This window comes from Narcine bancroftii, chromosome 8 (assembly GCF_036971445.1).
Source record: "Narcine bancroftii isolate sNarBan1 chromosome 8, sNarBan1.hap1, whole genome shotgun sequence".
NCBI classification, from domain to species: Eukaryota; Metazoa; Chordata; class Chondrichthyes; order Torpediniformes; family Narcinidae; genus Narcine; species Narcine bancroftii.
In genome coordinates this window covers 102,591,878-102,615,880 of record NC_091476.1, presented here as the reverse complement: position 1 = coordinate 102,615,880, position 24,003 = coordinate 102,591,878, and the positions used below count along the sequence as shown (strand labels likewise).

The following is a 24,003-nucleotide window of genomic DNA, read 5'->3' as shown; positions in this document are numbered from 1 at the left end:
CTCATCTGCCCTGGTGCCCTCAACAAAAACAGGATTCCCCTTCTCCTCACCTACTAACCCGCCTGCATCCACATCCAACACATTATCTTCCATAATTTCCATCGCCTACAACATGATGTTACCACCAGACACATCTTCCCCTCTCCTCCCCTTTCCACCTACTGTAAGGATTGCTCCCTCTGTGACTTCCTCATCCATTATCCCTTCCCATTAATCGTGCCCTTGGCACCTTCTCCTGTGGCTACAGGAAGTTCAACACTCGTGCCTACATCTCCTCCCTCACCAACATTCAGGGTTCTAAACAGACCTTTCAAGTGAAGCCACATTTCACTTGTGTATCAACGGGAGTGATCTGCAGCAACTGGTGCTCCCATTGTGGCCTTCTCTACATCGTAGAGACTAGATGCAGACTGGGAGATTGCTTTGCCGAGCACCTTCACTCTGTCTGCATCAGTGACAGGGATCTCCCAGTGGCTAAACATTTCCATTCTGCTCCCCACTCCCACGCTGACATGTCTATTTGTGGCCTCATGTACTGTCAATCATAAGTAGGTGGAGAAACACCTAATTTTCTGTCTGGGAACACTTCATCCAGATGGATTTAACATTGACTTCTCCAGTTTCTGCTTGCCTACTCACCGTTCTCCTTCTCTTCCCAATCCCTCCGTATTCTTTCCTCCAGCTCGCCTCTCCATTCACAGAGCCACCCCCCTCCCCTTGTTGGCTGGTCTGCCCTCCCTCCCACCTATTACCTCTGGCCAATGGGACTGTTCCTCTCCCCCCTGCCCCTTACCCCCACCGTTTTGTTTGCGTGACTGGCTTAATTTTGTTCATAAAGGGCTCAAGCCCAAAACATTGGTTAGGTATCTTTAGTTTTGCTACATAAAGTACACAGTTTGACCTGCTGAGTTTCTCGGGAATTGTGTTTTTCACCAGCTCACTGCTAAATGCTCTCCTAGCTCAATCATATAGGCGCTCTTTGAGATAGCATCTTTCTCCCTCCCTCAAGCTCACTGAATAGGTGCTCCCAGCTTACAGGCAAAAAGCTTCATAGTCCCTGCAACAGACAGAGATCATTAATTGCAGAAAAACAGCACAAGGTGAAACCACTTCCGTCTGCCAGAGTGAGGTGACGTGACTGATAGCCTTATTGGGACAACTTGCAAAGCTCCGAGATCAGAAACCACACCACAGCTTGATGGCTGCTCTGAGCAAAAGGCAGCAGCCCACCTACATCAAATCAACAGAGCAATTTGTCATCTTGGAAAATGATTAACCCATTGTTAACTCAGTATTCAGTTTATAAAGAAAGGAACTAGTCTGATAAATCACCTCAAACTCATGGAATTCTTAATTGGAGAGTGTAAATAGAGAGAGCTTTTACTCTCCATCTTGGACTTTGCTAGCCCTGCCTGGGAGTGTTTGATAGGATGGAAGGAGGGAGAACTTGTCTGTCTAACTATGCTAGACCTGTCCTGAGCTTACTTGATGGATCTCTGTATGGAGTGACTCTAACCTAATGTGTTGACTTCCATGTTACGCTGGATTCATAGAGTCAAACAAGGTGGAAACCTACCCGCGCCAACCAAAACTACACACTACACTATCTACATCAGACCCACCTGCCTGAGTTTGGCCAATTTCCCTCTAAATTAATAGTTTTCAAACATTTTCTTTCCACTCACAGACCACTTTAAGCAATCCCTATGCCATGGGTGCTCTGTGTTTAGTAAGGGATTACTTAAGGTGGTCTGTGAGTGGGGAAAAAAAAGGTTGAGAACCATTGCTCTAGACCCAATTGTTATTGAAATATTTTGCTTGAGAAAAATTATCCTTGGCCCATTTCCTTTGGAGTTATGAAACCATTCACATAATGAGTCAATGAGGTACAATTAAAACAGTGTTTTCAAATGTTTTTTTTGCACTCAGAAACCCCCTTAAGTAATCCCTTACTAATCACAGAGCACTTATGGCATAAGCATTACTTAAGGGGGTTTGCGAGTGCAAAGAAAACGTTTGAAAACCTTTTTGTCCAAATATTTTCTTAACCCTTTGGACTCCAGCCATTTATAATCTTTTATAATATATACTCTGGTCTGAGTCCATGGGTAAGCTTTTACGGTCCTAACACCAGCTGGTGGTTGGGTATAAAACCAGATTTGGAAAACTGGAACATGCAATATATGCGCTTGTTGGTAGTACACGGAATCCAACGTTCAACTACCATTGTACGAGGGAGGGTCCTGCACCCCTGGTCACTAAGAGGAACAAGATGAACCAAAACAAACTTTCCCTTCTCCATTCCTGTGGCATTCAGTTGAGGTTGCATTGTGTGTAATGTTTCAATGTTTTTCCCTTTCCCTGTCAATGCAGAAGTCACTAATCTGTCAATATTCAGGAAGAATAAGGTTCCAAGCAAGATGTGCCAACCGCAATCCTGGATGAGCTTGGGACGAAATTATCTGAAAACTGAGAACTTTCAAAGTACATAACAATCTTAAACTACGGCCTTGACTTTCACTCTTTGCTTGGGTAATACTGGCAATAGAGGATGTCCAAAAGGGAGTCACTAGTCTAACTTCTAGGATGGGAAGGTTGTCCTTTTATGAACAGCAGGGAAATTACATCACTCTTCTTTGGAGTGTAGAAAAACAGAACACAGAATATAGATAGTATACTAGAACGCTTCGTTGTCTCCACTCCATCCTCAACATTCATTGGAGCGACTTCATCACCAACATCGAAGTACTTGAGATGGCAGAGGCCTACAGCATCGAATCCACGTTGCTGAAGATCCAACTGCGCTGGGTAGGTCACGGCCCCAGAATGGAGGACCATCGCCTTCCCAAGATGGTGCTTTATGGCGAGCTCTCCACTGGCCACCGAGACAGAGGTGCACCAAAGAAGAGGTACAAGGACTGCCTAAAGAAATCTCTTGGTGCCTGCCACATTGACCACCGCCAGAGGGTTGATATCACCTCAAACCGTGCATCTTGATGCCTCACAGTTCGGCGGGGAGCAACCTCCTTTGAAGAAGACCGCAGAGCCCACCTCACTGACAAAAGACAAAGGAGGAAAAACCCAACACCCAACCCCAACCAACCAATTTTCCCTTGCAACCACTGTAACCGTGTCTGCCTGTCCCGCATCAGATTTGTCAGCCACAAACGAGCCTGCAGCTGACGTGGACATTACCCCTCCATAAATCCTCGTTCGTGAAGCCAAGCCAAAGAAAAGAAAGGCCCTTCAGCCCTCAATGTTGTGCTGACCAATATATTCTTGCCAAAAATTTACTAAACCTTTCCTACCTTGGAACCCTCTATTTTTCTTTCATCCATGTGCTTGTGTAAGAGTCTCTTAAATACCTTATTGATGCATCTCAGAATCTTGTAGTCCTCTATTAAGTCACCTCTCATCCTTCTTCGCTCCAAAGAGAAAAGTCCTAGCTCTGCTAGCCTTGCCTCATAAGACTTATTTTTGAATCTAGGCAAAATCCTAGTAAATCTCCACAGCGTTCACATCCTTCCTATAATGAGGTGACCAAAACAGAACACAATTCTCTAAGTGTGGTCTCACCAGAGATATGTGGAGTTGCAACATGACCTCTCGACTCTTGAACTCAATCTCCCAACTAATGAAGCCCAGCATCCCATTGGCCTTCTTAATTATCCTATCAATCTGTGTGGCAACCTTAAGAGATCAATGGATTTGACCCCCAATGTCCCCCATTCCTCCACACTGTTAATTATCCGCCCATTAACCCAGCCTTCTGATTTGACCTTCCAAAATGTGTCACCTTACACTTATCCAGACAGAACTCCATCTGCCACTTTTCCACCCAATTCTGCATCCTGTCTGTATCCTTTTGTAACCTACAACAACCTTCAGCACTATCCACAACTCCTCCAATCTTCATATTATCCACAAACGTACTGATCCATCTTTCTGCTTCTTCATCTAGATCATTCATAAAAATCACAAAGAGCAGTGGTCCCAGAACAGATCCTTATAGTTCTACACTAGTCACTGATCTCCAGGCAGAAAACTTTCTGTCCAATACCACTCTCTATTTTCTACAGGCAAGCCAGTTGTTAATCCACACAGCCAAGGTTGCATGGCTCATAATTTTCCGAATGAGTGTCTCATGGGGGACCTTGTCAAATGCCTTACTAAAATCCATATATTTCACATCTACTACCCTACCTTCACCAATTTATTTTGCAACATCCTCATAAAACTCAATTACACTCATGAGGCACAATGTTCCCCTCATAAAGCTGTGCTGTCTAGCCCTGAGAATACTGTACTTCTCCAAATGCTCATAAATTGAATGCTGAAAGGCCTGGGCAGAGAAGATATGCCAAGGTTGTTTCCTATGGTAGGGAAGTCTTGGACAAGTGGGTACAATTTCAGGATAAAAGGGCATCAATTTAAAACACAGCTATGGAGAAATTTCTTGAATCAGAAGGTTATGAGTCTGTGGAATTTATTGCCACAGATGGCAGTGGAAGTGAGGTCATTGCCCTTACTTAAGGCAAAGATTGACAGGTATTTGATTAGTCAGGGCATCAAAGGATATGAGGAGAAGACCAGAGAGTGCGGCTGAGTGGGAGGATAAATGAAATGGCAGAAGAGAGTCGATGGGCCATCTGCTCCTATCTCTTGTAATCCCTGGGCTACGAGTGTCCCTGAACACCATAATTCAGAGTAATGACAACAAGACAAAAAGCTTCTGCTGTCTCTCTGATGGTTTGAGGGATGCTTCCACAGAAGCCTGCAAGGACTGGATAACCTGCAGAGCAGATACAATGTGCATGCAGTGAAGTGGAAACTATCAGGATCAGGATTCAGTGAACTGGCTTGCCCTGAATGATTCCGAGTTTCATGACCGTATCCAACAGAAGAGTAGAGACTGCCCTGTCACTGTTCATACATGGGGGTCCCTGATGGATCAGAAGGTAATGCACTTACCATATATGTTGGTGTATAAGATGGAATGAACCTTAAAAATGTTACCCCAAAAACAGGAGTCGTCTTTCCACCAAGGATAAAATCCAAACCTTAATATCGTGTGCTTTAGGGTATCCCCCATGGCAATGGAGAACAGCATAAAACAGTCCTATCAATAAATATTTTTCTATTAAAATTTATGTTTGGGAATCTGGGTTAATAGTAATATTATATTAAAATTATAAAAACCTATTCTTAACCAGTCAAACATACTAAACTAAACTAACAAAACAAATGCTATTTGCAATAGCAGATGTTTGTTCTTGTAAAAGAACCAACGTTTATGTGACATCTCTAGTGTTTTTTATTACACCAGCTAGGAACATTTGATGCATATTATGGTCAGTAATTGACAGTATTTTGCCATTACAGTACTTGAAATTAATTAACTAAATTTTAAATAACCAAGATTGTATTGCTTAGTAATGTGCTTACCAGCATCACTCCATTGGTCAGTGGGATAGTTGGTAAAAGACTACTGGGGCAGTAAGCTCACAGCGATAGGTTCCAGACTTAGGGCAGTCTTATTAGTGAGTACAGCTCAAAACCTACATTTTAAGTGGAAATTCTGGGGGTTGTCTATATGTCTTGTGGCTTTATATGCTGACATATATTGTATTTCCTTTCCTGGTCTAAGCCAACAGGTCTCCAAGTTTGACACCATGTCAAGCTTCTGCCCAATACTGAACCCAAGATATCAACAAATTGACGTCCATGGATTCTACGAGGAGAAGGCTGCAGTTACTCTTGTGGTAGAAATGCATCACTCGACACTTAAATAACCACTCAACAATAAACACAATTTACAGTTGGTTCTTTATTAAAATTATAAAACTTTGAGGAAATGACTGAATGAATCTGTCACTGATACCTAGAAAAACAAAAATATATCTTGATATGTAATCTAATGAAAGAGAAATACTCTTGAATAAAGGGCATGAAGGTCATATTAAGAAGCTGGGTACAATAACAACATTGGAGATTGTGGTGCACTATTAGACAGAATCAGACATACACAAGGTAAAGACTGTACAACAGGCTTTAATCCACAAAGACTTCCACAGAGCCAGGCTGGCTGTGGCTGCAGCAACTCTGTGTGAGGCCTCGGGAGGCCGGCGCAGGCTTATATCCTGGAGGGTGATTGACACCTGACTGGGTGGGGCTTGATCCATTCAGGCTGACTGATTGATAGCCAGCCAGGTGCTGTCCTGTCTTACACTCCTGCAGGTACAGAGGTTGCCCCCTGCAATAGCCCGGTGGTATACCACCACAGAGATTCTAATTAGGCTCAGGCTTGATCTGAACTCATGATGAAAACAATGAACTTGAGAGAGCCAAAACAATGCTGTTAATGAAAAAAACAAAATGGAATCCTTTCTTTACAAAGGGAGCACAAAGCAAGGAAGTAATACTAAACTGTTATAAAACATTTTTAACGTTTTGTTTAATTTAGACATGAAGCACATTAACAGGCAGGCCTCAACTGCATCCAATTCTCATCACCGCACTGAAGCCTCAGAGAGGGCCTGGAGGAGTTTACAGGAATGTTGGTAAGGATGGGGGGGGGGGGGGAGGGTGGGCTTCAGGAAGCTGGTGAATGAGAGTATTAGGGATTGTGATAGGAATGTGATTTTGTGGTCAGGTCTTTAATTGCAAGATCTACATGCATAATGGCAGGAAAATGGGAACAAAAGATCAGATGGCAGGGAGCTTGCTATGGATAATGCAGTTCAAACATCATTATATCTTCAAAAAACAAGGTAAATAAAAATTATTGGAGCTGGATTTGTCAGGGTTGATAAAGAGGAAATAAGGTGAAAGTAGAGAGGGAGGTTTTGGGCCTATGTAGGAAGAAGAGCAGAGGGAAAGGGAAATTGGGGGAAAGAAGGTATTCGGAGTGTATAAATGCAGTGAAGGGCATGGTTTCAGTGTGAGGAGCAAAGAAAAAGAGATTCCATTTCTTTGTCTTTGTTGTCAATGTCTTTGCAGTTTGTCATAAACGTCTCGTTGTCCACTTTTGATTGGCTGAAAAACATAAATGGCAAATCAGAAAAGGGAATCAACTTGAGAGACAACATTCTGAACAAAAAACAACAATGTTTAGAAATGTGGCAACGTGAGAGTGTGTTGGAGGAGCGGAGGAGAGGGGAGTGCTCTTGATGGAGAGGTCAAGGAAGGGGAAGGAAAGGTGAGAGAAGGAGTGGACATGACCAAAGGGGAAGGAGGGGAGAGAAAGAGGAAGATATGGAGGAGCAGGGATTAGGAGGGATGGTTAAAGAAAGGGTGGGGAAGTTTAAGGAAAGGACAAGAAGGGGATATGAGGAGAATGAAGAGCAAAGAGCAGAAGAAAAAATGCTGGGAAGACAGGTAAAGGGGAGCAAATGACAAGGTCAGACTCATGGAACATTTCAACATAAAGACACCATTCACCCCATCATGTCAGTGCTAGTATTTTAGAAGAGCAATCTAGTTAATCCCATGATGCCTTTCATCCCCCAAATCCCTGCAAATGTTTTCTCTGAATTTCTATTTGAAGATTTCAATTACATTGATATGAGCCAACATCAAGCAATCTCTGGTATAATGGAGGAAAGTGGTGGCTGGCTCATGCAAAGTAAGATACCACAAATAGCAATGAGGTAATCACCAGTTCATCTCTTCTAATTATTTTTCTTGGAGGATAAATAGCAAGCGCACCCCTGCTCCTTTTTAGATTATTACCATGGGATCTGTTTGACCCACCTGAGTGGGCAGATGGGCCCTCATCTGAAATTCTGCACTTTTAATCGGTACAAGTCCTCCAAGATAGGACTCCCATAGTACTGCACACCCAAGAGAGCTGTGCTCCCTCAGTGGTCTCCTAATTGTGCAAACTCCTCCAGTGCTACCTCCCACCACTTCTCCCATTCTCCCCTCCCCTACTCCAAAGCACAGATCTCCTTCAGGACTGCTACTCCAAAAGTTTAATGCTCCTTTCAGTTGTGCCCTTCAGATAGTAGAGAGATCATTACTGCCTGACACTCTAGCATTAGCTCAGACCTGCCCACCAGTAGTGCAATGTCAGCCAGGACCTTCAGTCACAGGAGCAGGGGCTTGAACCCAAGCCTTCTAGCTCAGAAGTGAGAGTGCAAGTCTCTGAACCACAGATACTGCTCCACCCACTAAAACCCTGGGTTGGAATAGGTTTGACCAGGAGTGGTAGAGGAACCTTGTGGAAGGAGCTGTAGGGTAACATGAGGTGCAGGGTTTCACAGGACAAGTCTTGAAGCCAGCATCCTCAAATGGAGATGATAAATAACCAGGAGCACTGATGGACGATAACATCACTTGAAAGACTTTACCGCATATTCAGTTTGATGCGCTGGGGTCATGTGTGGAGGACGATGTGGCGGAAAGTCATTGTCAAGTTGGCGGAAATCTGGAAGAGAAAGCAGAAGAATTTTAAAGACAGGGAGGCAGTACCTGTAGTAGCAAGAACAAATGTTCTATCAAAACTCTCCCAGAACAACAATTACATAGTTAAGGAATGAAACATGAAACCTTGCAGATTCTGTGATTGTAGTAAAAGCACAGAAAAGCTGGAGGAACTTAACATGTTTCATAGCGTCCATAGGAGACAGCAATGTATTGCATGAAAGGCTGCAGATGCTATGATTGTAGTAAAAAAAAATTGCAGTAGAAGAGTCATGTAATAAACCAGAAAATATGATATTACATGAAATTTCCTTTGGTCTACCAGACAAAGATTCGCCATCAGCAGAAATTGCCTGGCACCCCTTGCAGTTAGAAAAAGAGAAGCAAAAGAGTTTCCCCAGAGTCACTGAGTGTCCATGGATTTGCCTCGCAGCCTCCTTAGCCACACAGCCAGGATTGTATTATCTTGAGGAAGTGCTCAGGTCCGAAACGTTGGTAATATATCTTTGCCTCCTATAGACACTATGAGACTTGCTGAGTTTCTCTAACATTTTCATGCTTTTACGACATAGTTCGGATACAGGTTAAGACACTCTCTTCATTATCCCATGAGACATTGCCAGGACAAGAACACATTTAGATACTTTCTCTCCCAATGCACCATTAGATACCATGTGAAGCTCCCAACTACATTGTCCTGTAAATACATTACATATTTGCCTTGAAATCAGACTTTGTTGCACCTTATATCCATTGAGCATATTTATCCTGTTTGTATTAATTTCCAATGGAAATTCCCACTGAATGCAAATTTAATTAGGTTTTCCAAATGATTATTAATTTAATTTAATTTAATAGTGTATTTCCTCTCATGTTCTCAGCATCATTCACACATATGATAACATCATCAACTCTTTTCAGCCTTACAGGTAGAAGGTGGACCAATAGAGCACACTCTAGAGCCTAAGCTCCTTTATCAACATGTTATAAGGAGCAAGGAGCTGTGTTCCCACTAATCTACGATACTGCTATTTGCTTCTATCATGTTCAAGCTCTTGAGATTTTAACTTCTGTTGAATATTTAAGTCTTGACATTTTTTTTCTGAAACTATCCAAACTACAAAGTAGCTTTTGATAATTTGAACAAATAACTTCATGGCAGTTTTAATGAATGAGGATACTGTGGTTTGTTATGTTTTGTTCTCTGAGTATTGACTACATAGCTTGGGTGGGAGATCAGTCGGGGTGGAGGTAGGAGATATCTCAATGCTGTGATGACCTCTTCCTGAACTTGAATTGTGAGCCAATGTTCGACAACAGCTTGGGACCTTGTGTGGACACAGTTGTTGGACAAAGCCGATTACAATGAAGTTCTCCACCCACCCCCCCCCAACCCCATTTTGTTTCATAGTGATCATTTCCAGTGTACAGTCAGTGTGGGAAGTTGATGTTGGGCATGACAAAGGTTGGACCGGCTGCAACAAATTGGGAGAAAAACACACAGGCAATTAGTTGGAATATAAATTTCATCAATGTGGCAGACTGTCTCTCTGATTAGCTATTGGAGATGACTATCATTTAGCCCTCCAAATATAGGTGAAATCTAATCTCTAGGCAATTGTTTGCTCCATGAAAGTTCAATCAAACATCGGATTTTCACAACCCAGTTGGATTTCTGAGGAATGCAGTTATAAGCCCTGACCTGGAAAAGATGGAAAATGTTTTCCCATAAAGTCATGAAAGAATCACAAGGGTTTTCCCAGCATTCTGGCAACCTCATTGAGATTTTTACTGAGACTGGCGCTGAATTTCAAGTTTCTTTTCAAGTTGTAGAATGCTAAGGAGCTCTGTGAAATTGTGCGCTCTGACTTCCGAATCCTGCAGTGTAGTCTCAACATCGTTATTATTTGAATATCCAATAAAGCAACATCCAACCTTTGGAGGAGGCCCCTCTTTGCTTGGCGAAGTAGTAGACTAGCCCGGACACCAGCAGTGTGAAGAACAGATCACCACAGATGATAGCAATGACCATCCCCGTGCTGAGGTCGATACAGTCACTACAAACTGTGAGAGAGAGAGAGAGAGAGGCAGTTCAACATTCAGAACGTACAAAGTAGTAAAAATATATCTTGTGCTTGCAGGTTTTAATTACTCTCCAGATAGGTAGAATCATGTAGAATATATAGAACATATTGTGGGTTCGACATAATTGCAAGTATAATTACGACTTTCAAAAGACATATGGACAGATACATTGATAGGAAGAGTTTAGAGTCTATGGACCAAATGAAGGCAGATAGGACTACCCCAGAATGCCATCTTGGTTGGCAAAGACATGATGGGGCAAAAGGCTTGTTCCAGGTTGTATGCTTGTGTAATTGGTTGGCTGCATTAAGCCTTTGCATGCGCCAGCATTTCATTGGGCTCAGGGTCAGGTAGAGTTCCTGTGCCCTTTCTCCATGCCCTCATTCAGGTGAACACAGAGAGAGGAAAATTAAAGAATACTGGAACATGGCAGCCAGGGTATGACAGGCACTCAGTTCTGACTGTGGATTAAATTGTAATTTTGATCTTTTCAATGTTCATTAAATTAAATGAAAAGCACAAAAATAACAATCCACTGGAGGAATTCAGCAGGCATCAGTGGAAAAGTAAAAATAGGAAAAGAAGGGGTCTGATCCAAAATATCACCCATTCTTTCCCATCCACTGATGCTGCCCAAGACACGGGGTCCTCCAGCAGGTTGCTTATGTGAGGTGATATACCACTAGCCGACTGCAGGGGGCAACCTGTGTACCTGCAGGAAGAGCACCGGAGGACAAGGCAACACCTGGCTGGATGTCAATCTTCCGACCTGAATGGACCAAGCCCCACCCGACTGGCTGCCAATCACCCTCCGGGATATAAGCTACATCCAGCCCCTCGAGGTCAGTCTCAGAGCCAGCACAGCTATTCTCACAGTCATCTCTGTGGAAGTTTGTGTGGAATAAAGCCTGTTGAACAGCCTTTATGTTTTGTGCCTGCTTTTCTGCTCGATAATGCATTATGCTCCAGGTTCCAACCTCTACACTCTTCATGTGTATACCGCTGGAAATGAACTGTGAAGTTCTTCTGTTATTTTTAATTTGTATTTCATATTTCCAACATCTTTCATTTTATTTTGTTTTTCAAGACTTTTAAACTAACACCATTTCTGTCCCCTGCCAGAATTACTGAAATTCTATTTTTTAATTTCATTAATCAAAATGTACCTTTGGCTTGAATGTAGAAGCTGTATTTGGATTGTTCATTTTTACAGTGATATTCACCATTATTTGAATTGGTGAAATCAAATATACTGTATTCATTTTCATGATCACTTTTCAGTACTGTGTCTGGACTCTTATACCACTCATAACTTTTTGATGAATCGAATGGACAAACTAAAATGACTGTGGTCTTTTCAACTCTCACGTTATCTATAAAAGCAAGGAGAGTCATGAATAAGTCTTTGCATAATCAGTAATACTTTCCAAAGTGTCTTCTCGTTAATCAATATATATTTTAAAATCAGGACAGATAATCTAAAGTCTACTTACGTTCGGCTGATGCTGCAACTCCTATGGAGAGAGGAAAGAATAATAACTGGAAACAGAATTTAAAGTCATCAATATTCCTCTATTTTTCAATGAAATGAAATATTCATATTTTACAGATGAATTACTAAATATTCCTGATGTATTGAGGTGGATGTTATATGGATTGGAATGTTGTAGGGATTCAGATGCTGAAGTGGTAAGGACAATGTAGGGGAAGGACACTGTGTGGGGAGGGGTTTGGGATACAGTGGGGGGGGGGATTATGGGTGCACTGGGAATTGGGGTGTGTGGGCCTTGGAGTTGGGGTGGGGTGTGGTGGAATGGGGCTGGGGGAGTGCTGAGAATGGTGGAAGGGTGTGCTGGGGTGGAGGTTTGGTGGGGCTGGAGGTGGGGTGAGAAGGGGAGGGGTGTGAAGACTGGGGATGGGGGTGGGGGTGGTGGGGTCGGTGTGCAGTGGGGAGAAGTTGTGATGGGCCTTGGGTGCGATGGAGGTGGGGGTGGAAGTGTGGTGGGGTGAGGTGTGGTTGGGGTGGAGGTGGGGATGTGATGGGAGTAGGGATGTGGGGTAGGCAGTGACAGATTGTCTACCATCTGGGCTCCTAGACTGAGCTTTAGTAAGGCCCCCAAGCCGACCTTGTCTCCTACCTTATTGCCCCCACCCTTCGTTGAATAGAATAAAGTGTGGCAGAGGAGGAGAAGCAGAATCCTGATGCCCTGGTTGAGGATCTTGACCCCAAATGTCACCTATCCCTCTACCGCTGAGTCGGCTTGGTTCTCTGCTCTGGAAGTAATTGGCCACCAGGCTCCCCACACCCTCTCCCCCATCATTACACACTGTCCCTGTGCTTCGATCCGCAGCCTCCAGGCACAAGCAGAGGCTGTGAGTCAGGTCTCCAACCGGGCTAATGAGCCCCAGCCAGAATCACCCGCCATTTTACAGTGGACATGGTAAACACAGAGTGGGGTGGCACATGACTCCTGAGGGACTGTGGAGACTGCCACCATTCTTGCCCACAGCAGAGGCACCCACTCCAACATGCGGCTACAGCCTGATTCTGACAGCATGGCGGTACTCACCTTACTCCAGGCCCAAGCTGTTGATGGTAACAGACTCCATGGCTACCGTGACCACAGTATTTATTCTCAAGGCAACAGTTGCTACCAATCTCTATTCATGTCATGGGCTAAACGATGTTACCGCCTGCACCCCCCAACATCAACTTTCATTGGCTGTACGTCATACCCTCTGCACAGATGCCAGTGCTTCACCTGTTGGGCAATCAATCAAATCACAAACAGGCCCCCTTACCTTCTGAGCCCCTTGGCTTCAACCTACTCAATCTAATGGGTAATATGCCACTGGGGGTAGTAGTGTGATGCAGTGGGGGTGGATGTGGAGTGTGGTGGGAGCAGGGTGGGGGTGGGGCTGAGGGTGTAGTGAGGACAGGAATGGGAGAGGAATATGCTCCACATGGCAGATACACACGAGGTCATAGCGTGAACATGCAAAACTGGGTCCAAAGTAACAGGAGGTGGATGTGGAGGCCCTTCAGTTCCGCCCTCACACTCATTGTGCCCCCAGCCTCACCATCCCTTCGACACCAGTTCCCCAGAGCCCTTCCTGTCCTTCGGAGGGCCCTGGGGCTGTGAATCAATGAGGTTATCAGCTATACCACTTTCACACCTTCGTGACCATGGTGGGAGCAGCCGGGTGTTGCTTTTCATCTCATCCAAAAGGCAGTACACACTCCCTTAGTGAAGAATCCTTCAATGAAGATCCCTCAGTGAAGATCCCAATGACAGATACCTCAGCATTTCAGTGGACACTCATGAAGAATTCCTCAATGGTCCCCTCAGTAAAGCTCCCTCATTGATGGATCCCTCAATGAAGCTCCCTCAGTAAAGCTCCCTTGTTGAAGGACCCCTCAGTGAAGCTCCTGCAATGAAGGACCCCTCAGAGTAGGACCCCACAGCAGTACCTGGCTGTGTGGAGGACTTGACCTTCAACCTCTGACTTGAAGCTTATTGAGCAACTAGAGGAACAGTCCTTAACAAAATTACATCCATAACCTCGCACCATCTTTTCCTTCAAATCTTCCCCCACTGAGAGGTGAACTCACCCAGCAGCATCAAGATTGCAGCTGCAGCAATCCCAGAGTGAATCCACACCATTACTCCCAGTTCCATAGGGATGGGCCGCACTTGCTCCTCACCACGGCAATTCTGAAAATAAAGAGGAGAGCTGACTCCTCGCCAAGGGCTGTGAATGGCTCTGACAGGTTAGGGAGCCGATGAAGTTTTGGCATTGAACAGGAAATGAGGGAGACAACTGACTTCACACATCGCGGCCTTGACTGCAGATTCTCAAAAGCACCCAGAAAGCCACAAGCTGCATGCAGTTTCCATCCTGATTTCCGAATCACTCACATCAACAATCTGCAACAACAGATCAGAAATAACGGAGCACAGAACAGGCAACTGGTTAAAATCTGATTGAAGAATGGTGTTAGACTTGCAGGAAGGGGCGTAAAGGGGAGTCCAAGGGGAAGGAGTGGATCATAGAAGAGGTAGCAGAGAATGGTACAAGGGAGGAGAGGTGACAGAGTACAGAGTGAGCCCCACATCAGGTATGAAACCAGGTTCAGAGTAACTTGATTATTGGAACAAGAAATGCTTTGAGATCCATTGTAAATCAGGCTTTGCAACCTCAAAAGATATTTTCTAAAGGTATCCTCTCACCTCAGGGGCTATCGGTGGTGCTTCTCTGAAAGCAGCATCATCCCCACTTCAGAGCACATAAACATTTCAAACATAACGCTGCAAATACACAGGACTCAGGGAGAGAGATTGAGTTAATGCTGCAGAATCAGAATCAGAATTTATTGTCATGAACATGTCACTAAATTTGTGGTTTTGCAGTAGCAAATACTGCTATAAAATTACATTTAAAAATAAATAAATTAGTGTTAAAAAAAAGAAAATGAGGTAGTGTCTGCGGTTCATTTTCCTTTCAGACATATTTCCATCCTATCTAAGTACAGTTAGTTCATAAAGATGTTTAAAATTGCAACTTATAACATACTTCTAACAATTCCTGGCACTAATTACAGAACCTTGATCTTAAATGTTAATCCTGTTTCCACCTTCATGAGCCTTCCCCGTTGAGTATTTCTAGTATTTTCAGTTTGCCTTTTGGTTTTCCAACATCAACACTTTATAGTTTTTCAACATTTCAGAGAAAGTTTCTGCCTTCTTCTGAACTCACCTCAGGCTCCATTTACTCTTTGCACCTGTGCTCACTGACCTACATCTATTGAGTCATACAGCATGTAAACAGGACCTTTGGCACAACTTGCCAACCATAACGTCTCACTCACAATAGTTCCACCTGCCTGCATTTGGGCCATATCACTCTAAATCTAACCTATGCATATCCATCCAAATTTTTTTTTAATTTTGCTCAATCACCTCCTCCAGCAGCCAATTCCATGCACTGGCTATGGATTCCCCTACTCTGGGCAAAAGATGCTGAGCATTCACCCGATCTATTTCTCTCATGATTCTGTACACCTCTGTGAGATCACCCCTTATCCTCTTGCACTCCAAGGAATTGAGCTCAACCTCTCCCTATGCCTAAGGCCTCATTGTACCTCAGTTTTAAAATCAACCTCTTTGTTTCTGTGATGATATGTAATTACACCACTAGGTCACCAGGGGTCATCCCAGTGACCTTGTATATAAACCAGTCCAGAGCCACAGTCTAGCCTTCCGGGTTCATCTTGCAGAGACAAGACCTCTTAGTGTACATATTAGTTTATTAAAGCTGTCTTATACTCACACTGCTGGTGTGGTTATTGTCAGTACAGTTTCCACATTCTTCTGTGAACTTGCAGACACATGGGAGACAGCAGATGCTGGAATCTGGAGCAAAAATAAAACAATCTGCTGGAGGAGCAGTATCAATGAGAGAAAAAAAAATGGTCACCGCTTCAGTCAGAAAATGTGATGAAAGGTTCCGATTCAAAACGTCAACCTTTTTTCTCCCACTGATGCTACTCGACCCGCTGAGTTCCTCAAGCAGCTTGCATCTTTTCCCTCTGTGATCTTGTTGCTCTTCTCCACCATATACATGCATGATCCCTGTTCTGTTTCTGTCCTTCTCGAGTTTTATCTCTCCACTCCAACCTCACAGGTCCCTTTCTTCCTCCTCATGCCTGTCACTGCCAAAGCTCTACACTTCCTCGATTTTTCTTTATGTTTTAAAAGAGTTAAAAGCTCAAAACAAACATTTGGTTTTCTCCTTCCTTAACATCTCTTCACTTAGGTGATTATCAAGGTTGACATAAATTTCCTCTTGTAAAACTTTTTCGCTGTTAATGGCCTTACACATTTTTGAACTCATTCTGGGTGATGTTTTATATTTATTGATAGAAAACATCTACAGGGCTGAAAGTTCTCCATCTTAGAAGGCGTCAACATTTGTCTTAAATAAGTCATCAATGTCATTTCAAAATGGTGGTCAAATGTCAGTGTGGTGATACAGCAGGGGGTGCCTCTGTTCCTTTTATAAACACTGCATGGTCTGCATCCCCGCCTAGTGGCAGGAAAATAGTCCTACAGCAATCATTGCAGCTTGCAAGGTCTGAGTTAAAAACTTAGCTTCTGACATCATCCCTAAACTATCATCCACTCACCTTTCGCAGATATGCTCTGGGTTAGTCATTGCCTCCTCTGGGAAAAAGGTGCTGCTGTCCACCCTATCAATGCCTTAATCTTGTTTACATACTCTGTAGCTCATAAGAGAATAATCCTGGCTGGCTCAACATTTTGTCACATGTTCTGCAATCCAGGCAACATCCTGGTAATCTCCTCCGCACTTTTTCAAAACCTGCCACATCCTGTCCATAATGAGGCAACCAGACTGAACACAATACTCTATAAATGTGGCCTCCTCTTGATTGGAGAGACTGGATGCAGACTGGAAGATTGTTTGGTTGAGCACCTTTGTTTTGTCTGATATAATGACTGGGACCTCTCAGTGGCCAACCGTTCCAATGTCCACAGCCTCATGCACGGCCAAACTGAGGCTACCCACAAATTGGAGGGACAACACCATCTGGACACTCTCCAGCCAGATGTCATTAACCAACTTCCCCAGTTTCTGTTTGTTCCCTCCCCTGACTCTTTCTCCCTGTCCTTCTGTTTCCTTTCCTCCAGCTCCCCACACCCTTCCCTCTCCATTTAGAGAGCTACCCCCTCCCCCTATCACTTCTCCTCTGCCCTCCCTGCCGTATCCACTTATGATCTCTTTCCCGTTAGCCAGTGCTCCTCCCCCTACCTTTTTATTGAGGTGCCTGTCTGCTTTTTTGCTCACACATTGACAAAGGGCTCAGGCCCAAAACATTAGCTCCTCTTTACTTCCTATAGATGCTATGTGACCTACTGAGTTTCTCCAGCACTTTCTCCACAATCACAGCATCTACAGGCTTTCCCACTCAGCAACACTTCTCTAAGTGTGGTCTAACTAGAGTTTTATAGAGCTGCCACATTACCTCGTGGCTCTCGAACTCAACTGCCTGACTAATGAAGGCCAGCATGACATTCACCTTTTTAATCACGCACAGCAATCTTGGCAGATCCATGCACTTGGACCCAAGGTTCTTCTGCTTATCGACATGACTACACCAGTAGTTTTCAATCTTTTTTTTCACCCACATACCACTTTAAGTATTCCCTATTTCATAAATGCTCTGTGATTAGTCAGGGGTTGCTTAAGGTGGTATGTGAGTGGGAAGAAAAAGTTTGAAAACTACTGTTTTAATTGTACCTAAATGACTCGTTATGTGCACGGTTTCATAACGCCAAAGGAAACGGGCCAATGACAACTTTTCTTAAGCAAAATATTTTAGTAACAATTGGCTCTAGAACAATGGATCACAATCTTTTTTCCCACCCACACATGACGTTAAGCAATCCTTTACTAATCACAGAGCACCTATGGCATGGAGATTATTTAAAGAGGTATGTGAATGGAAAGAAAAAGTTTGAAAACCACCAATCTACACTTTTAGGAATCCTGCCATTAACCATATACTCCATTTTCAAATTCAATACTCTGCCTTTATGTTTGAAGGTAATGAAATTGTTGAGCCTGTGATGGGTACAAGAGGTAGCATCAATCATTGATGTAGAAGTAGTATTGGAGACTGGTAACAAAGTAAGATTGGAACAGCAACATAGCCTACAAAATGCAGCCATTTCTAGGGCCCATACATGTGTCCATGGCTTCCTCTTGGATCTGGATGAAGTGGGAGAAGTTGTTAATGGCAAGGACAAGTTTTATCAAGCAGAGGAGAGTATTAGTCAAGGGAGGCTGAATGGCTCTAAGGGCCCTGAGAAGTTTATGATGGGGAGCATGAAGATAAGACTGTGGGGGATGAATAACAGGGGTTCTTCAGAGGTGAAGAGTGTGAGTGGTGTCCATGATGTAGGTGGGTAAGGGCTTGGATGAGGGAGACAAAATAACATCTAGATACAATAAAGTGAGTTCAATGGGGCAGGAGCAGGCAGTAACAATGGGTTTGTCAGAGTTATTCTGCTTCTGAATTCTGGGTGGGAGATAGAAGCAGGTGGTGTGAGGTCGATGGACTATCAGGCTAGAGATTGTGGCAGGGTGATTTCCTGAAGTGAGGGGGTCTCTAATGATCTAGGAGATGATACCCTGGTTAGTTGCGTCCTGGACTAGGGGTAGACATGAGGAGTCTGACGTCTGGCCTCCACAGTTCAGAGGTCAGTTCACCAGGCTACAACCTAACCTCTCTTGTCTGTGTGGTTGATAGTGAAGTTGGGGTTCGATATGGAACGAGAGGAGAGCAGCGCATTGGAAGAGGGCTGAAATTAGAGTGAGGAAGAGAAGACCAGGCAGTTAAAGTCCCATCAGAAATAGGAGGTGAAAAAAGCAGGAAGATTGCTGGAGGAGAACAGTAGCGAAACACAAATGCAACAGATTGTTGCAGGGGTGACCAAGAGGAGAACTGTTGGAGATCGTTGTTGAATTCTCCAGCTTCTTATTGTTTGCAGTCTGCTTGGCTTCCACTTAGACCTTGATTTCAGATAGCAGCTATAATGTTTATATCTGCCCTATGTCAGCTGAGATGACAAGGTCTTCTGGTATAAATACTTTCACTGATTGCCTGACCTTGGCAGGTGGTTGAAGCTCTGCTGAATTCAGGCTACTCCTTTGGGAAGTGAAGCTGGTCATATTATAGTGAAATACAAAAAGCTGCCAATTCTGTGGTTGCAGTAAAAACACACAGGAACTCTGCCAGTCTCACAGTGTCAATAGGAGGTAAATATATATTACTGACATTTTGGGCCTGAGCCCTTCTTCAGGGAATAACCAAAGAACAGGAAGATGTCAGAATAAAGACTGAAGACAGTTAGGGGAGGACCAACAAAAGCTGTTGATTGGATATGATGAGGAGAGGTGAAAATTGATTTTGGCTCTGTGAAAGTAGACAGGGAAAAGGGAAGAGAGAAAGAAAGAAAAAGCCAGGGGAGAGATGACAGGGGAAAGAAGAGGGGGTGGCAATGTTTAGCAGAAATTGGAAAAGTCGATCATTTGGTTGTAGGAAGATGAGGTTTTGTTCCTTCCATTCACAATCTGACGGTGCATGAGACCATGGACAGGCATGTCACCAAAGGAATGGGTTGGGGAATTGAAATGGGTGACCCCTGGGAGATCCATGCTGTCACACTGAACAGAGCTGAGGTGCTCAATGAAGTGATTTCCCAGTCTGTGCCCAGTCTCTCCAATGTAAAGGAACACAATGGGAGCACCGGATGCAGTAGATGACTCCCTCCAGATTCACATGTGACGTGATGTTTCACATGAAAGGATTGTTTGGGTGGTGAGGGGGGAGGTGTGGGTGCAAATGGAGTATTTTTATTTTTGTGGGTCATATTGTAGCTCTGCTGCTCAGAATGTAAAATGTATCGCTCCTGTGGCATACAGAATTTTGATGTATGTCACTGATCTTGGAAGGGGATTCTGAACCCATGCCAGGGCCAGACCCAAAATGCCAAAAGCAAATCTAATTTCTAGGCAGTTGTCTGGTCATGGGAATCTTACTGTGCTAAAATGGTCTGTCATGCTTCTTACTTTGTGACCATATTTCAATATCCCAGAAGGTGTAAAAAGCTTAAAGCCTGGGGCATCGGGAGATCCAGAAAGGGGGTCTAAAAGCACGTGCAAGCATCTATATGTGTGTGTATATAGACATGTGAATATAAATATATATATATATATATACAAATGTATATATGTGTGTGTGTGTATATACCGTGAATAGACACACACAATAGCATAATTGTCTGATTCATGACTGCTTGTCATGTAAGTATATTTTAACTTTTGAATTTTACACCGCAAAATCTGTCAGGGAAGTGGAATGGAAACGAGCCTTGCTGTGTTAAGGCTCCGCCTCCCCGGCTCCTGGCGTGGACTTGTTCTCCTGTCGGGACGTTCCAGCGCTCGCCCACCGCCTTCACGTCGACGGACGGACACATTGAACCCAGAGTGTAACAAAAGCAGTGAAGGTGGACCTGCGCCTCAATGTGTTCCCATAATTTGCCGTGGCGCTTGTTCGTAGCGGCGACGCTGGCAGGTGAGTTCGAGGGGCCCTGGGACAGAACCTGGGACTGGAGTCGGAGTGCTGGGGGAAATCTGCTCGTTCTCCCAGACCTGGTCAGTTTTAGGGGGCCCTGCCAGACAAAGGACGTTTCATTAAAACTCGTTTTGGGAGGCGGTGGAATAGATGCCGTGGGCTGGTCGAGAGGGAAGAGAGTTTTAGTTCGATCATTCGCCTTGTTGCACGTTTGGAATGCAAAGTATCAAAAGGAGTGCAGACTCCATTAAAACTTTCTAGATGCAAGTTTGCAGTGAAACGACCTCGGAATATTGATTTGGACATCGGGCCCATTGAAATCTCGATGGCACAATGTTCTCCAGATAAACAGCATTCCAGAGAGAGAAGTCACCTCTCGCTGCCTCAGCAAAGGTCGGGTCTAGGGAATCCGCGCGGGTGGATTTCGAAAGCAGATTAACCTTCATGGCAGAACAGGTTGTGGAGCTGAATGGCCCTAGGGAAAAATCTCTGTGCCTGGCTCCTGTTAAATTACAGTTGTCTGTGAGTTAAACTAGAGCGTAAAATTAAAAAAAAAGAAAGGAGATCATTGAACATCACCCTCCACGCACTTTGTTCTTGGGACGGCTGCGGCGGATTGGAGACCGTCGCCCACCTCTTTGCTGGATGTAGATTCGCAAAGACTGTGGAGAGGGACGTGGGGGGCCACGTTTCAGAGGGACCCCTGACTATTCCCGGAACACACTCTATGAGTCCAATGTCCAGACCTGTTGGAAACTTACTGGTCTGGGAATGCTGTGGACTGGCACTTTCCAGGCTGCAGGAGTACATGCTGAGAGACGCGGACGCTCTGGGGGGAGGAGCACTCTCTGCGGTGACACGTGCTGGCCACTTCGCCGGGGGCATTGCCTACGGGAAAGTATGGGGCTCCTGGTAGCGAAAATCAGCCAATGCACTGTGGGGGAGCTGCCCACGTTTTACCAAGAGCTGGTGTGGGTCTGCGGAATGGTGTCTCTCAGAGAGGGTGGTCCCCGTCCCACAGCCATGGGTGGTGGAGAAGCTCCAGAGGCTAGAGTGGTCCCAGCTGGGCTGAGCCCCAATCAGCCTGGGGTGCTTGTCAGACCCAAAGCCCAATGGATTTTGCGGGAGCTACTCTGGGTAACATGAGCCACCCCACAGCGTTTTGCGCTGTGCCATTCCGAGATGCACTAAACCGGTTCCTGTCTGGGCTGCTCCTATTCACCCTCATCAGTCATCCAGACCCACCAAGTTGGTTTGCTTTACCTCCACCCCACCTCCCAGCATTGGGAGGGGTCCCTAGTGGATGTTCCTGTTGGCAGGAGTCCTCCCCCCATTACACTGGGGACCTGGGATGGAGACTGCTGTGATGAGCAGTGCTATGCAACCACTTCCTGAGTGGGTTAACAGACACCCTGGCCACATGTCACTTCTGCAGCCGGGAGGAGATGGTGTACCGCATCTGTGTGGAGAGGATGAGGTTGCAGACCCTCTTCACCTACCTGAAGGGGCCTGCTCCTCAAATTCTGGCTGCACTTCAGCCCTGCGCTCCTGATCTATGGCCACCCGGTGCAGAAGGGGGCCGGGCATTCAGTGGATCTCCTTGTGGAGTTGCTGTTGGGGTTAACAAAATTGGCGATTCATGGGTCGAGGGGGCAGGCGGTCAAGGATGTGGGGCAGGCTGTCTTTCAGGGTTACATTTGAGCCCGTGTGGTGTTGGAGTGGGAGCACACGGTGTCCATGGGGATGGTGGCCAATTTCAGGGAATGGTGGGCCCTCCAAGGGATTGTTTGTGTATGGTCGATGATGAAAATTGCACTTTAATTTGATGTGTATCACTGTGAAATAGAGACGTGGTCGTAATTACTACTTCTCGTGGTTTTGTTGCCACATGTTTATGGTGGTTTTTGGTTTTGTGTTTGTAGTGTTGTAGTTGAATAAAGTTTGTACTTTAAAAAAAAAAGGACAGTTTGGAAACCTCCCATTATCAGGCACTGAGGGGATGCCCTTCAACCAACCAACAGAGGGGCAGAAGAAACAATTAGGTGCTACAGGGCCAGTGATTGAGTATTAAGGCCACAATGTAAAACATGAAATGTACATTGATGAGCTGACTGATGCTATGTAAAAAGTTTCTGAACAGTTTTTCCTGTATTGTATTTGAAAATTACATACTCAATATGACACTATGTAAAAGTTTTGAACCGGTTTTGTAAATAACTTACTTAATAGGACTGAAACTATGAATGTAAAGTCTTGAACAATTTTTCTCTTGCATTTTATATAATTTAGTGCAAATAGTTTATTTTTGAAAAAAAATCTTCCTGACGGGAGGAGGGAGAAGAGGGTGTGGTCTGAGTCTTTTTAGTATTTTGGTTGCCTTCACAATTCCCTGCAGTTCCTTGCTGTCTTGGGCAGAACATTTCTCATTGTGGAAACACAAGCATTTAATTCTTACTTCCAAGCTCATAGAAGAGACATTGAAGTTTGCAGTGGGATTAGGATATTGTCAGGTTATTGTGGAGACCATTTAATCCCAGTCTCACTCTGCCACTACCACACTTGGTTGAGCTTTGCTGTGTGAAATTGAGATTGTTCATTGCCAGGAGGGCAGAGACATTGTTCAGTCCTGGGGTTACCCTTTGGAAAAGTGTATGGGAACACTGGCCAGAGGGAGAGCCACACCCTGTGGTAATGAACAGGAGGACCAGAGCTCCCTGGTCTGATCTCAGCCTGTTAACCCAGAAAATGCTTCATGTTCTGCTGAAGGGTTATCAGAATTGAAACACTAACTGTTTTTCTTTCCACTGGTGCTGCCTGAATGGTTTGAGAATTTCCTGTTTTTATTTCAGACTTCCAGCATCTGTATTTTTTTACATGATATTTTGACTACTGCTAATTTATGGTGGGATTAGACCTTTGGGAAAGGGAACAAAGCTGGTCAGTACTGTGACTGAGAAGAGGTTACATGGGTAAAACTGGGATATGATTCAGTTTGGATGTGCTTGCGGCTGTTGGACAATCTTGTTGATCACAGTTGTGACAGATCTGTCCTGTGACCCACTAAGTTAATTCTATTTATTCTAGTGAGAATAAATGCTGCCAATGGCCTTGTGATCATATACATCCTTGTTTATCTAAATGTGATCCTTGACCTTTTTAAAGCCCATTTTCCCAGAATGGGTGTTAAGCTGGAAAGATATTCCCTTTTGTTGAAAATATGTCATCGAGTAGTACAGCAGCGAAACATGCCCTTCAGACCAACTTGCCCCTACTGACTAAAGCTAGTCCCATTTGCCTGTGTTCGACTCATATCCCTCAACCTTTCTCTCCATGCA

The 24,003-nt window shown here is 44.4% G+C and overlaps 2 protein-coding genes across 2 annotated transcripts in view; one reads left to right on the top strand and one right to left on the bottom strand.

The window, feature by feature from the left end:
• Nucleotides 1-5,809: 5,809 nt before the first annotated feature.
• LOC138741086 (T-cell surface glycoprotein CD3 epsilon chain) lies at nt 5,810-21,568 on the bottom strand. The gene is made up of 8 exons (XM_069894613.1): nt 21,259-21,568; nt 15,841-15,923; nt 14,123-14,225; nt 12,003-12,023; nt 11,676-11,882; nt 10,360-10,488; nt 8,352-8,428; nt 5,810-7,035 (listed from the first exon to the last, which is right to left on the bottom strand). Exons 1-8 carry the CDS (start codon nt 21,551-21,553, stop codon nt 6,985-6,987), a joined length of 966 nt encoding a protein of 321 aa, XP_069750714.1. The 5' UTR covers nt 21,554-21,568; the 3' UTR covers nt 5,810-6,984.
• Nucleotides 20,477-24,003, top strand: part of LOC138741087 (myelin protein zero-like protein 2) — a 22,691-nt gene continuing 19,164 nt past the window's right edge. Inside the window, exon 1 of the mRNA XM_069894614.1 lies at nt 20,477-20,668. Coding sequence (XP_069750715.1) covers nt 20,617-20,668 — 52 coding nt within the window. The 5' untranslated portion in view covers nt 20,477-20,616. The remainder of the gene's footprint in view (nt 20,669-24,003) is intronic.

Excerpts from the sequence above, each read along its gene's own strand:
- LOC138741086 (XM_069894613.1), bottom strand. The coding sequence starts at position 21,553 with ATGCCCCCGGCGAAGTGGCCAGCACGTGTCACCGCAGAGAGTGCTCCT. Across the intron at positions 12,024-14,122 it reads TGCAATCTTGATGCTGCTGG|GAGTTGCAGCATCAGCCGAA; the intron begins GTGAGTTCACCT and ends CTCTCTCCATAG. Across the intron at positions 10,489-11,675 it reads CTTCTACATTCAAGCCAAAG|TTTGTAGTGACTGTATCGAC; the intron begins GTACATTTTGAT and ends TCTCTCTCACAG.